Source organism: Hippopotamus amphibius, chromosome 10 (genome assembly GCF_030028045.1).
Source record: "Hippopotamus amphibius kiboko isolate mHipAmp2 chromosome 10, mHipAmp2.hap2, whole genome shotgun sequence".
In the NCBI taxonomy this organism is placed as follows: Eukaryota; Metazoa; Chordata; class Mammalia; order Artiodactyla; family Hippopotamidae; genus Hippopotamus; species Hippopotamus amphibius.
This window is the reverse complement of record NC_080195.1, coordinates 12,888,576-12,903,088: the sequence shown is the minus strand read 5'-3', so window position 1 is coordinate 12,903,088 and position 14,513 is coordinate 12,888,576. Positions and strand designations below refer to the sequence as shown.

At 46.6% G+C, this 14,513-nt stretch overlaps 1 protein-coding gene across 6 annotated transcripts in view; it reads left to right on the top strand.

The window, feature by feature from the left end:
- Positions 1-10,059, top strand: part of ACSL1 (acyl-CoA synthetase long chain family member 1) — a 60,764-nt gene extending 50,705 nt beyond the window's left edge. For all 6 annotated transcript variants that reach the window (XM_057696209.1, XM_057696210.1, XM_057696206.1 and 3 more), the window contains 9 exons: positions 70-204; positions 997-1,092; positions 1,979-2,051; positions 3,873-3,961; positions 4,914-5,030; positions 6,516-6,659; positions 7,779-7,880; positions 8,000-8,071; positions 8,448-10,059. In XM_057696209.1, coding sequence (XP_057552192.1) covers positions 70-204; positions 997-1,092; positions 1,979-2,051; positions 3,873-3,961; positions 4,914-5,030; positions 6,516-6,659; positions 7,779-7,880; positions 8,000-8,071; positions 8,448-8,588 — 969 coding nt within the window. In that variant the 3' untranslated portion in view covers positions 8,589-10,059. The remainder of the gene's footprint in view (positions 1-69; positions 205-996; positions 1,093-1,978; positions 2,052-3,872; positions 3,962-4,913; positions 5,031-6,515; positions 6,660-7,778; positions 7,881-7,999; positions 8,072-8,447) is intronic.
- The last annotated feature ends 4,454 nt before the right edge of the window (positions 10,060-14,513 follow it).

Here is a 14,513-nt window from a genome sequence, read left to right as displayed (position 1 = left end):
TATTTTCTGACTTCTTATTACCTCGCCATCCTACTTACTGTGAAATCTTCTTGCTTCTTGACTCATTAGATTTTTGCTCAGGCAAACACCACACTGAAGCGATGGCTGCTGGACTTTGCCTCCAAGAGGAAAGAAGCTGAGCTTCGCAGTGGCATCATTAGAAACAACAGTCTGTGGGATAAGCTGATCTTCCACAAAATACAGGTAGCACATTGGCTCACAACTGTTATTTGTCATGTAAACTAATTTGGATTTCAAACTTTCTGTGAAGGCTCTTTTTTTAATTGAAGTATAGTTGATGTACAACAATATATAAGTTACAGGGGTACAATTTTTAAAGATTACACCCCATTCATAGTTACTATAAAATATTGGCGCTGTTCCCCATGTTGTGCAATCCTTGTAGCTGATTTTATACCTAATAGTTTGTACCTCTTTAATCCCCTACCCCTATATTGTATGAGGGCTGTTTTTTAAAAGACAGGGTAAGAGAAAGAGAATTTCTGGCACATTTCTGAAAACTAAGGACAAAGCCATTAGCAAAGCCTTAGCGTACAAGATAAATCTGAACAGTGTTTAGCTCTCCAGGGCAGAAGAGGAATCAGGTAGCATAGCCTTTCTGAGTCTCCATCTTGTTCTACTTTCCTGGAACTCTTGAGGTATTTTTTATCGCCACCTATACGGTGGTTGCCACAAACCCATGACACTCTTGTTCTAATTCCTTAAGACACCTGCAAGTATAACCTGCAAGTCTAGAGGTGTTGCTTTCTCTTCCACACCCGTTGAGAGGGAGAGGAGTGGTTTCAGCTGGAACCAACGTCCAGTCAGGTGTCCCTCTTGGAGCGCCTGTGTGTTCTCATGCACAGTAAGTTCTGTGCAGCCTGCAGACAGAGAGCTGGTGGGCTAGAGCATCGGGGTTCCAAGGAGGAATCTTTGAGAAGCCCGCCACCTTCCAGCCGCTTGCCCCTCACCCTCTCTCCCTCCCTGCCTTGCAAGTCGAGCCTGGGAGGAAAAGTGAGGCTGATGATCACAGGAGCGGCACCCGTGTCTGCTACCGTGCTGACCTTCCTGAGAGCCGCGCTGGGCTGCCAGGTGAGGAGCCTCCCTCTGCTCAGTGTCTCAGACCAAGTCATACCCAGGAGTCTGCTTTCCAGAAGGCACCCTTCTTCGCCCGCGTGTGTCGTGTTTTTCATCGGAAGCTCATGTTATCCCTAGGCTGCTTGGAGAAAGAGGTACAGGCACACCTCGGAGATGGTGCGGGTTCAGTTCCAGACCACTGCAATAAAGCTAATATCTCAATAAAGCCAGTATCACAGTAAAGCCAGCCACGCGAACGTTTTGATTTCCCAGTGCATATACAAGTAATGTTTACACTAGTCTGTAGTCTATTAAGAGTGCAATAGCATTATGTCTAAAAAGCAGTGTATGTACCTTAACTTAAAAATACTGTATTGCTAAAAAACGCTAACCATCACCTGACAACGCAGCGTTGCCACAAACCTTCAATTTGTAAGAAATGCGGTATCTGCAAAGTGAATAAAACGAGGTGTGCCTGTATATATCTTCCACCCCAGGCAGAAAATGTGCTCGTGTCCACCGCTGGGTAATTTTCTCTAGGGTAAGGCACAAAAGATGGCCTTAGATCAGGTGTGCAGGCGTGAGGATGGCTCGTAAGTGATAAGCCGACCTGCAAACCATGCAGAGACCCTGTCCTAAAGGGGAGGGGGTGCCCGCAGAGACTGGGTGATAAGTAGCCAGGAGCCGACGGAGTGAGTGTGTCCCTTGGGTAGGTTGTGCTCAGCGTGACCTGTTATGACATTGTCTCCTGCCTGCGGTAAGTTGTTAGGTGCTGTGATAAAGCATGTTGTAGTGTGTGGGCTGAGGTTACCAAATGAGCTAGAGGAACTTAGTTACTGAGCCCTTCCAACAGAGGTGTGACTGTCCCTGTCTCTTCCTGTCCCATCTCTTGGTGACCCAGTTCTACGAAGGCTACGGACAGACCGAGTGCACTGCCGGGTGCTGCCTGAGTTTGCCTGGGGACTGGACCGCAGGTACAATGGCGGGACTTTCCTTATTGGGATCTTACTTTGGGCATTGGAATTATGAGAATTGGGTTAAGTATCCAACTAAAACAAGTGCTATGTCTCCACTTGGCCTTGGGGCCAAGGATCTTGGAAACCAGGGAGCTGTGTGGATGACATCTGCTGTGGCAGAGTGGGATGTGACATTGAGGCTCTGTCAAACTGGGTAGGTGGCAATAGAGACAAACGTAGATCCTGAAGGTCACATCTAAAGATGGTGCTCTTTATACCAGGTTCAGAATGTTTGGCCCAACAGAACTTTCTGGAATTGATTGGGATCTAATCACTTGGTGGTAAATTTTTATTAAATTTCCACTGTGTGCTGCACTAGGTGTTGAGACTCTAGACAGAAATAAACACAAGGGACTTCCTAGGTGGCGCAGTGGTTAAGAACCCGCCTGCCAGTGCAGGGGACACAGGTTCGATCCCTGCCCCAGGAAGATCCCACATGCCACGGAGCAACTAAGCCCATGGGCCACAACTGCACTCTAGAGCCCATGAGCCACAACTGTTGAGCCCGTGTGCTATAACTACTGAAGCCCACGTGCCTAGAGCCCGTGCTCCACAACAAGAGAAGCCACTGCAATGAGGAGCCCGCATACCACAATAAAGAGTAGCCTCTGCTCGCTGCAACTAGAGAAAGCCTGTGTGCAGCAACAAAGACCCAATGCAGCCAAGAAAGAAAGAAACACAAGTCCTTTTTTCCAAGAGGGAAAAAACAGGAGGACAGACACAAACACTGTCCTGCATGAGGTTCTGTATTAGGCACGTAGGGTGCATGTTATATGCATTTCATCCCAACAGCATCCCTGTGAGATAAGCCCTGTTACCTCTGAGAGGACATGATTGATTGTTGGCTAAAATGCATGTCAAGAACATACAAGAATTTACACAGCTTTATGCTTTGGAACCAGGATTCCAACCCAGGTCTGACCGCAAAACTCCTGTGCTGTCATCTGTCCCACACCAGCAGTGTATTCTACACTGTGATAAGTGCATTCCCTGATATGTTTGCTGCTTTACACATATGAGCATCTAATGATGTAGATTCTAGTATTAAGCACTCTCTAGTAGCATAATTCTGCTGGGATTGGCACTAACAGTCTGTGAACCTTTTTCGTGGTGTGTAATTTTTAATCCTTGGTGCCTTACCAGCTAGGGAATTTGGAATAGTGACTTCTTTAAGCTAAAATTAACAAAACATAGGAAAAGTGATTTGTGACACTCTTCAAACAATCTAATTTCTGGTATTTTTGTTTTGGGAAAAGAACCCAATCCTAGCACCCTTTGGCAAAAGAGTTAAGTGAGCTGTGAAAAGAAACCTCGTCCTGTCTTAATAAACTTCCGTGTAAAACACGTTCATTCATAATCAAGGGGATAAGGCCATGTTGGTCAGAACCATCTGACCGATCAAGGTTTGTTCTCATAGAGAACAGGGACGTAACATCTGTATGAGGGAGAGCAGGGCCATCATATCAAAGTTTCAGGAAACCTCCTTCTAGGTACTCAAAGAGACCCTGAAAATTAGCAGCCAAACCATTTATACTTCGGAAAGTAATTTGGAGCATCAAACTTGGGAAAGGTCCCTAGGAGACTTCTGAATGTCTTTGTCTCTTTTCTAAGAATAAACTCTCTAAATTAATTTCCCAGGGGGAGAAGGCTGTGATTGCCGAAACCAGAGGTTTATGCCCTCTGTTCTCATCCTGAGTGGGCTTGTGTGTGATAAAAGTACTCTGTGCTGAGGATATGGTTGTCGCATTAGGAGTGATCGTTCTTTTCTGTGATGTACAGGCCACGTTGGTGCCCCAATGCCTTGCAACATTGTAAAGCTTGTCGATGTGGAAGAAATGAATTACGTGGCTGCCAAGGGCGAGGGCGAGGTGAGTGCAGTCCCGCAGGCACCCCCTCACGGCGGTGTTCTCCAGTCACCAGCCACTGGCCGGCACCACGGCACGCAGAGCCATTGAGCTTGGTGTTGCTGGTGACTCTGCAGTCGCACAGGCTTCCTTCTGAAGGTGCATTTAGGCCTCCCTCGCAGGAGGGGGCTGGGGGCACGAATGCCTGCCTTCTGCTGCCAGACACGTTGGGGTCGAGGGCCCGGGACGGCACAGAGGCTCTAGGGCCTGACGTCCTGGGCCGTGGCTTCCTGTCTGCTGATTGCCCTCCGTGCCTGTGAGTGAGCCACTGGCTGGAGGAAGGGAGGCCTAATTGCTTTGTGATTTTGTCCCCTTTGGGGTTTTCCAGCAGCTCTGAGCCAGAGCCTAGGGTGAGCCTGAGCCCTGGAACTTGACTGTAGCTGAGGCCATTAAGGAAGGGAAGTGGGGGCATTGGAGGTGCCGCCACTACGTCCATGTGGCTCTGATAGGGCCCTCGGGACCATGGCATTCAGGGTCTGACTAAGGTACACACACACACACACACACACACACACACACACACACACACACACACACTTTTCTCTGGAGAAGCCCCAGTCAGTGCTCTTTACAGCTCATCTTTTTTCCCCTCCAGTTTTCTTGAGGTATAATTGACATCCAGCTCGGTGTAGGTTTAAGGTGTGCATCGTGATTTGACTCGCATGTATTGTGAAATGATCACCGCGATGAGTCATCTCGTACAGATACAAAAAAAGAAGAAACGTGTTTTTTCCCTTGTGATGGGAACTCTTAAGATCTCCTAACAACTTTAAAATCTTCCCTACGCCATGCTAGCTGTAGTCGCCATGCTGTACGTGACATCCCCAGTCCTATCTTCTAACTGGATGTCTGTACCTTTCGACCACCTTCTTCCAGTTCCCACGCCCACACCTCCCTCCCAATCTTTTTCCTTCAGGTGTGTGTGAAAGGGGCAAATGTATTTCAAGGCTACTTGAAGGACCCAGCAAAAACAGCGGAAGCTCTGGATAAAGATGGCTGGTTGCACACAGGGGACATTGGAAAGTGGTTACCGGTAAGTGGTCCCCTCCCCTGTCCACAGACACTTTTGTTCCACTGTACAGAAGAAAAAACCCCACGTGGCAGTGGCACCCTAACTTTCCCTCCTCTTTCTCCTTACCAAGCAGTGGAGCGTGGACCCTTCTGTCTTCCGCTTATACTTAGCATCCTCATGTAGCATTTCCACTCTAACTGCAGCAAATAGGTTTTGTTTTGATGCTTGACATCCTTTCCGGTTGCTGCTTCTGGCTTGAAATCCAGGAACACTGTGTCTGGCTTTTCACATTTTAGTGCTGTGCCTTGATGCTAAGGCCTTAGTTGAAGCCTGCGGGGGGCACTGCATAGGCTGCCAGGAATGTGTGACAGGCGGGCATTTGTGAACACACGTGTTTCTTAGCATCGTCATCTCAGTAAAAACTGGATAAGTGCTTAGAGGATCAGGCCAACCCCTTGAACTTAGCCGCAGAACCATTTACTATAAAGAAACGCAGAGTCCATCTTGGGGGTGAGATGCTTGTGCAGGAAGCCAACCCACAGGTCTCACCACTTTTGCTTGTTGTGCTGGCAACCACAGCTTTTTTTAAAGTTGTTACTGTGTTTAATTGCAAGCACTCAAATGGCTAGTGTAATTTTTATTATTGTGTATTGTTCAAGTCTTACAGATTTAAGGTGCTTAATACTCCAAAATTTTTATTGCTTTGAAAAATGCGCCCCCCCCGCCATTAATTCAGATTTCAGAATACCCAGGCTATTTAGAAATAAAGTCCCTCTTTCCAGACTCAGAAGGGATTGTGTATCCGTTCTAATTCTGACTGGCTCTAAGGAGCACACCTCATAATCTCCCTGGACCTCAGTTGTCTCCTTTTGGAAACGGAGGAGAACTGATGTGGGCTGAGGGAACCCCAGGAACTTTCCAGCACGTGGCTCTCCGAAGCGAGAGAGTGGACGAGGCTGGGGATGGGGGTTTTGGTTACCAGAGGTGAGGAGGTGGGTGCTACTGGCATTTGATGAGTCTGGTCACACAGTCATCAAGGTAGGGGGCAACCAACAGCCCCCACCCTGGCACAGGGACAGAGGGACATGAGCTGCCGCCTCTGCAGCCCCTGTTTGGCGCAAAGCCCCGTGGGAGGGTGAACGTGTCTCTGCTCTCGAGGACGTTGACCCCGTCGGGGGCCGATGTGTCCGGACCTGATTCGGATGTGAGACAAAGTGAAGCTCCCTAAGCTGAAGGGAGCAAGCCAGGTGCTCCCTGAGAGGCTAAACTGGAGTGAGGGGGGCTCCAGAGTCCCTTCTCTGTGTCTCTACTTGACTTAGTGGCCTGAGGGAGGTTACTTAAACTGTCTGAGGCTCAGTTTGCCTCTCTGTAAGATGGGTTAACAGCTGACCCCTGCCAGAAGTTATTAGGATTGATTGATAGTGTACAGAAAATGCCTGCTGCTGGGGGGAAAGCGGCCCCCTGGGACATGCTCACAGCCCACTCCCCATCCCCACCCCCAAACAGAATGGCACCTTGAAGATCATCGACAGGAAAAAGCACATCTTTAAACTGGCACAAGGAGAGTACATAGCTCCAGAGAAGATCGAAAACATCTACCAGCGAAGTGAACCTGTCGCGCAGGTGTTTGTCCATGGAGAGAGCTTGCAGGTACGCACTATCCAAGCCATGAGCTCTGTGACCGGTGTGGCCCAGGCCTAGAAGTCCAGGGCCTTTCAGTGCAGTGGGAAGTTTGCGATGGGTGTGAATTTTTGTGTCTGACGTGCTGGAATATTATTGACGTTATTGGTTTTTGCTGCTTGGCATTTCTTTTTTGTTTGCTTTTTTTTTCCCCCATCTATTTTGTAACGGGAAATTTGTACCTCTTATTCTTGGCAATTCTTGTCCAGAAAAGTTTTTTTCTCCTTAATTTCCATATTTTTATTTTACCTAGAGTAGTCTGCTGTTCCAAGGGAAGCTGGATAAGGATACTAGGGAGTGGGTAAAATAAGCTTCTCATTTAATTATGAGGGAAATATTAATACATGGATTATAAGAAAGTTTACAATTTTCAAACATATTAAACCCAACTTATTTATGATATGCCTCTTGCATCATTTTTGAGCAAATGGTAGTTCTAAGCCAACATATTTTGAAGTTGAAAACCAGCGTCAGTATTGCAATGAAATATCATTTGCCAAAATCTTGGACAGATGGTGGAAAGGAAGAAAAGGAGGTCTGGTTTCCTGAGGGTTAATATTTCTACAAACCTTGAAATTTTCAAATAATTTTGGGAGGATATTTTCTTATAAGAAAATGCACCTAATGTTCTTTGACCTGGAATCTTACCATGCCTTTGATTTTTATTTAGTTTCATTGTCACTAAATTGTAAAGAGTGAGGTATTAGAGGTTTTTTTTAAATGAATCTGCATACATTTTCTCTTTTTATAAAGCAGCTATCTGATATCTATCCCCTTGTTTGCTTATTTGACCCTGTTTTACTTTTTAAAGTATATAAGAAAAGTAAGTAAAAAATAGGGTTTTATTAGATTTTGATTTCCAGTGGTTCTTTTAAAACATTTATTGCAAAATTCCCAATGCTGTCTGTATTTCAGAGGCAGGAGTTGTTAACCTGGGCCCCGTGGACTCTGGGGCTGGTAGCATGCTCTGAAGGGAGGGTCTGTAGCTCCCACCAGATTCTCCCAGGGGCCCAGATACAGATAATAAAGAACCACAATTTTAGAGCATCCGGATCAAGCCCTGTAATAACTCACTTGTCTCTGTTATAGGCATTTCTCATAGCAATTGTGGTACCGGACGTTGAGACGCTAGGTTCCTGGGCCCAGAAGAGAGGCTTTAAAGGCTCCTTTGAAGAACTGTGCAGAAACAAGGTAGGTTCTGAAGTATGCAGCCTACCTCCTGATCTTCCCTTTGCATTAAGTGCAAAGTTCAGGGACGTCCCCCCACCCCCACCACAGGAGTAAGAATCTGATTTTTCTTACCTTACTAGGATGTCAAAAAGGCTATCCTAGAAGACATGGTGAGACTTGGGAAGGATTTTGGCCTAAAATCATTTGAACAGGTAAGACTTGCATCCAAGTGTATGAATTCCCACGGAACGGGTTTTTGACTGGAGAATGTTTTTTGTGAATAGGTTATAGAAGAGGATGAGGTGATGTAAAGACATCCATGCGGAAGGGATAGTGGAGTAGTTTGGCAGGGGAGGGGATTTCTGTAACCAAGGCTATGAATTCTCTTCGTGGATGTCAGGCTGCAAACCTGATTCTGTCGTGACAGCAGGCCACTGCCCTTTGTTGAGCCGGTGCAGCTCAGCCTGGCCTGATAGGCAGGCTTGAATCACCCAGAAGGGTCCTCATCCCTTCGGAGGCTTAAGTGCTCTTTAGACTCAGGTGGCCTCCATCTTCCTTTCCTCCTTTAACTGCCTGGTTTCTTTGCAGGTCAGAGGCATTAGTCTCCACCCTGAATTATTCTCTGTCAACAATGGCCTTCTGACCCCAACAATGAAAGCTAAAAGGCCAGAGCTTCGGAATTATTTCAGGTCACAAATTGATGAACTTTATTCCACCATCAAAATCTAACGCGAGGAAGAAAGCCAGGAAGAGGCCGCTCGCCTCCGTGGTCTTCTTCCACCCGTGGCCTCAGTGGGTAGTTTTGACAACAGCAAGTAGGGAAGGAGCGTCCTTGTCTGCCTCATGCATTCAGATTCTCGTCATAGGAACCTTAGAGGGAATGGAACACTGCCTTACGGTCACCTCGCGTTGCAGACCATGATCACGGTGATATACAATTTCCAAAATGAGCCTTAAAATATTGTAAAGGGGAAACTGTAAATGTGCTAAGTTATTTATGACTTCCTCAGTTAAAAAGGAGGGTGAAAACTTGTCTCCCTGTTTTGCTAACCAAGGGGTTAGGACTTTGCTATTTCTGAGATGTCTGCTACTTGCTGCAAATTCTGCAGGTGTCTGCTGCTCCGAAGAGTACCGTGCACTGGAGGGAACTGTCCCTTATAAACAGGAACTGTCCCAGATGCAGGAGGTCGCAAGTGGACCAGAGGTTTCTTTTTTTAATCCCTGCCAGGCTCCCTTCCCCATCTCACACGACCCTTCTGATTAACCCCATCATTCCTGTCGGAGCAGAAGGTTCTCAGTGAAGCAAAGGATAGACCTCAGAACAACGCAGGTATCAAGTCTCGGATGCACAGCCGCTCATGAGAGCAGGTGGATTCTGGCGCCCACAAAGCAGAATATGCCCTGACCCTCTTCTCCAGACCCGATTCCCTCCCTCCATCCCTTCCCAGGGGTTATTAAAAAATCTGCCTTAGACTCTGCACTGAAGACAAGCATTTCAACAAAGAAACAGTTACCCGGATCAGCCACGTTCAACTGTGACGCCTGAGTAACTGTCCATTTTCCCTTCACTCTCCGTGATGGTTTTCAATGTGGTTTTCACATCAAAAGAGTACGTTGTGATTAAGTGGCTTTTTCTCCCCAGAGTAAACTCTCAGGCAAGGCATGTCTTTAAAAAATATTAAGGGAGTAGATACACTAGGGTACTTATTGAAATGGACGGTGATAAATAAATGCTCTTCTATCATAATGCTACCTGATTTCTATAAATGTATTTGACAAGCCAAAATTCTAGGACATAGGAATCTGGAAAACTCATTTCCTGGGATTAACTTTTCAAGGGATTTTTTTTTTTAAGTTAATTTGGGAAATTAGCAGCATTTCACTTTACTGCAAGTCTTTGCCACATGTGACTGAATTTAGTTGTCATGTATACGTTGAAATCAGTTGTTTTTGGATACGTGATTACCCGTATTATACAAGCACAACAGGGTTTGCCCTACAGAGTTGTCGTTGTAATAACACTATTTGGTAGCCTAACTTCATACATGTATTATTAATTGCACAAGAAGTCAATAATTTGTCACACTGGGTTTTGAATGTTTGCTTTAAGTGTTGGCTATTTCTATGTTTTATAAACCAAAACAGAATTTCCAAAAACCATGAAGGAAACCAAAATAAATATTTCTGCATTTCAAGTGAATGAGTGAAGCCTCCCTTTTCACGTCGGGCGTTGTATGTGGAGCCTCTGTTGTGCACTAGCGAACAGCAAGAATGACCTCAGCCTCAGGCCCCTGCCGGGTCTACCCTCCCTCCTGGGTCTCCTTCCCAGGATGCAGTCACCCCCACACTTCCAGACGCTGACCCGGGGCCCCAGCCAGCTCCCGGCGACAGCCCTGCTGTGTTACAGAGAAGAGAGTCACAGTGTGAACAACACAGAGATTCCTGAAAACACAGATTCTTGGTGGAAGGGGACCTTGCAGGAGGCATCACTGCAGGTGGTGATTCTGGGGTGGATTTCACTTGGCTTCATTTCAGTCACTCTCTTCCTGTAGGCTGCCGGGGAAGACGGCCCACCGACAGCAGCCGACTGTGTCTTTTCCTCTGTTGCTTCCCTACGCAGTCATTTTAAAGATTCTCTTTTCCAGAGGTGTTAATCACCTCCTAATTTCTCCTGTAGCCTGTCGGGTTTAAATCAGTCTTTCCCCTCAGTCTTGGGTTTGGGGTGCTGATGTCTGCTTTCTTCCTCTAAAGCTCAAGCCCTGCGCACACCTCCCTGGTAAGACTCTTCATCCAGGGGACTTCCCTGGCAGTCCAGTGGTTGAAGTCGAGACTTCACTATCCAGTGCAGGGGGTTCGGGTTCAGTCCCTGATTGGGGAGCTAAGATCCCACCTGCCTCTCAGCCAAAAAACCAAAACATGAAACAGAAGCAATATTGTAACAAATTCAATAAAGACTTTAAAAAACATTGGTCCACATCAAAAAAATCTTAAAAAAAAAAAAGGCTCCTCATTCAGTCTGCCTTTTTATTTAGGTTATTAAGTTCCTTATCTCATCGTTTTCCATCCTGCCACCCTCTTGCCTGTCCCCTCACTGGGGAACCGTGACCTTTCTGTCTCCTCTCTGAGCTCCCAGCACAGGACTTAGGAACTAGCAGGTGTTTGGTAAATAACTCTCATTTGAACAAATATTTGAAATTGTGAACCAAGCTTCTGTAATGAGGTCGATAAAAACATTGTTTTGTTTTCTTTTTAAAAAAAAAAAATTCTAGTACAATACACACAAAATTTACCATCTTTATCATTTTTTTAAATAAATTATTTATTTATTGGCTGCACTGGATCTTCATTGCTGCGCACGGGCTTTCTCTAGTTGTGGAGAGCGGGGGCTACTCTTCATTGCAGTGCTCAGGCTTCTCATAGCAGTGGCTTCTCTTGTTGTGGAGCATGGGCTCTAGGCCCATGGGCTTCAGTAGTTGTGGCTCTCGGGCTCTAGGGCACAGGCTCAATAGTTGTAGCACACGGGCTTAGTTGATCCATGGCATGTGGGATCTTCCCAGACCAGGGCTCGAACCCGTGTCCCCTACATTGGCAGGCAGATTCTTAACCACTGCACCACCAGGGAAGTCCACCATCTTCATCATTTTTAAGCATACAGTTCAGTGGCATTAAGTGCAGTCACACTGTTGTGCAACCATCACCACCATCCATCTCCACAACTTTTTCATGTTGCAAAACTGAAACTCTGCCCATTAGACAATAACTCTTGTTCCCTCCTTGCCCTAGTCCCTGGCCACCACCATCCTGCAGTCTCTGAATTTGACTACCCTAGGTGCCACGTATGAGTGAATCATACAGTGTTATCCTTCTGTGTCTGGCTTATTTCACTTAGCATAATGGCCTCAAGGTCCATTTGTGTTGTCTCTCACTTTTTATAGCTGAATAATGTTTGTATGATCACACCACATTTTGTTTATCCATTCATTTATTGGTGGACATTTGTTCCCATTGTTTAGCTATTGAGAATAACACTGCTATGAATGTCAGTGTGCAAATATCTGAGTCCCTGCTTTCAATTCTGTTGGATAAACATTCAGAATTGCTGGGTTATGGAGTGATTCTGTGTTTAATTTTTTGAGGAACTGCCACACTGTTTTCCACACCATTTTACATTTTCACCAGCAGTGCACAAGGGTTCCACTTTCTCCACATTCTCACTATTACTTGCTGATTTCTGGTGGGTTTTTTTGTTTGTTTTTTTGATATGCCCATCCTAATGGGTGTGAAGTGGTATCCCATTGCGGTTTTGATCTGCATTTCCCTAATGATGATAAGGTGAAGCATCCTTTCCTGTGCTTATTGATCACGTGTATATCTTCTTTGGAGAAATGTCCTTTGCCTGTTTTAAAAAATTTGATTGATTTTTGTTACTGAGCAGTGGGAGTATTTTATGTATTCTGGATATTAATCCCTAAACACTATCTCCAATTCTTAACTTTCATGGTGCACTGTATACAATGGCGCTCCATCCCACAAATCAAAAACACACCTCGGGAATTCCCTGGCAGTCCAGTGGTTAGGATTCTGTGCTCTCACTGCCGAGGGCCCGGGTTCGATCCCTGGTCGGGGAACTAAAATCCCACAAGCTGCGTGGTACAGCCAAGAAAAAAAACAAAAAAAAACCCCAGCACATCTCAAGCCCAGGCGTCTCTGTCCCGCTGCCCTCAAGTGTTCACCTTGCTCCTCCCCGCAGGCCCCTCTGACACACCCTCACTCTGTGTCTAAACTCCGAAAAACAGTATGTTTGTAAGTATCTGGCATTTGGTAGTTCAATATTTTTGCCTCACTTCCGAGTTTTAGATTACTCGGAATGATATTAGTAACTAAAATCTGTTGAATGTTGCCACGTGGCAGGCACTCTTCTGAGCCTCGTACACAGGTGACCCTTTCACGTTTGCAACCCTGTGAGCCAAGTGCTCCTGTTGTCCCCATCGTACAGGGAGGAAATCGAGGCACACGCCCATGGGTCAGGGTCACACACTGGATGGAGTTGGAGCTGAGGAGTCTGGCCCTGGACACCGAGCCTTCACCCTCACCCTGTGTCCGCCTGCACCAGTAACTTCCTGACACAACATGTCATTGGGCTGTTTCTTGGTGCCAGCAGTTCTGCCTCTAAGCTTCAGTCCAAACAGTTTGATTCCTACATAATTACTGTTCTTTGTCATAGCAGAGGCTAGTACCACGTCCCAGTTTTATTCTGGTTTACAGGTCATCAGAAATTAAACATGGTTGCTCTCTGTGATGTTGGAAACCCCAAGTCCATCAAGGACCAAGAGTCAGGTAGAACCTGGCACTCAATTTCAGGAGGAAAGTAGGTGTAAAGCTGGGTCACAGACATGTGGCAGGTACACGAGATCCCTTGGATGTCCTAGGAATCATCACTTACAGAGATAGTAACAGCTATGGGTGTTGTGGACTTGACTATGGGCTATAGGCCCACAAGGTCCTATTTCAAGTGCTGGGATCAGAGAAGGTCTCTGAGGAGGTGACACTTGGGATAATAACCTGAAGAATGAGAAGGAGCCAGCCTTGCAAAGGTTTGGAGAGTTCGCAAATAGAAGAAACAGTGAGTGCAAAGGCCCTGAGGTGAGAAAGAGCTCGCTCTAGTCCAGGCACTGAGAGGAAGCCAGTGCAGCTGCAGCATCATAAACACGGGAAAGAGTGGAACTGAAAGAAGTTAGAGAAGAAGGAGGGCCGGTTACCAGGCCTTGCAGCCCAGAAAGGAATCTGGATTTTTCTCAGGTTCAGGAGGAAACCAATGAAAGGTTTTGAGACAAGCAGTGATGTTCCCTGAATGACCCCTCCCGACGACTGCAGAGGGATCAGAGGAGAAGCATGGAAATCTGGTAAGGACAGGCTTACCTGTGTAAGTGAGGCAGCCTGAACCAGGCTGGTGGCAGGGGAGGTAGAAGACAGTAACTTTAAAAGCGGTTGGAGGCAGAACCAGTGCATGTGGGGAAAAGGGAGGATTCGGGGGTGAGCACCATTGGGTGGATGGTAGAGCCGTACTTACTGAGATGGGAAGACTCCAGGGCATTGGCTTTGGGAAGTGAATCAAGAGGTTGGGTTTTGGCAATTTCCACCTGAGGTTCTTTGCTGGACAGCCATGTAAAGGTAGATACGAGTCTGCCGCTCAGAAGACAGGTAAGGAGACAACGGATTGCGAAGTCCACAGCACAGAAAAGGTATTTCAAGCCGAGGGGCTTTATCAGGCAACCTGGGGAACCGGGAAACCTGGACAGGAAATAGAGGAGGTCCCAAACGGAGCCCTGAGGGACCTCCATAGTGGGGCATTGAAGAAAGTACCAGCAACAGGGGTTGAGAGTCACCTGCCATGAGGAAGGTGGGAACTAAGAGCATAGCATCCCTGAAGCCCAGAGCAAAGTGTTTCAGGAAGGGAGGGAGCAGGCCAGTTATGTCGTCTGCTGTTGAAACAGAGAATAAGGTGGGGACGGAGGTGTCAACTTTGGCAATGAGTGTCCAGCAGAGAGGGGAGGCCAGAAGCCTGCTGGAGCAAGTTAAGGCATGAACTCCTAGGGAGTCAGGAAGAAGGGTGGACAGCTCTGTCTTGAAGTTTGGCCTTGAAGGAAATCAGAT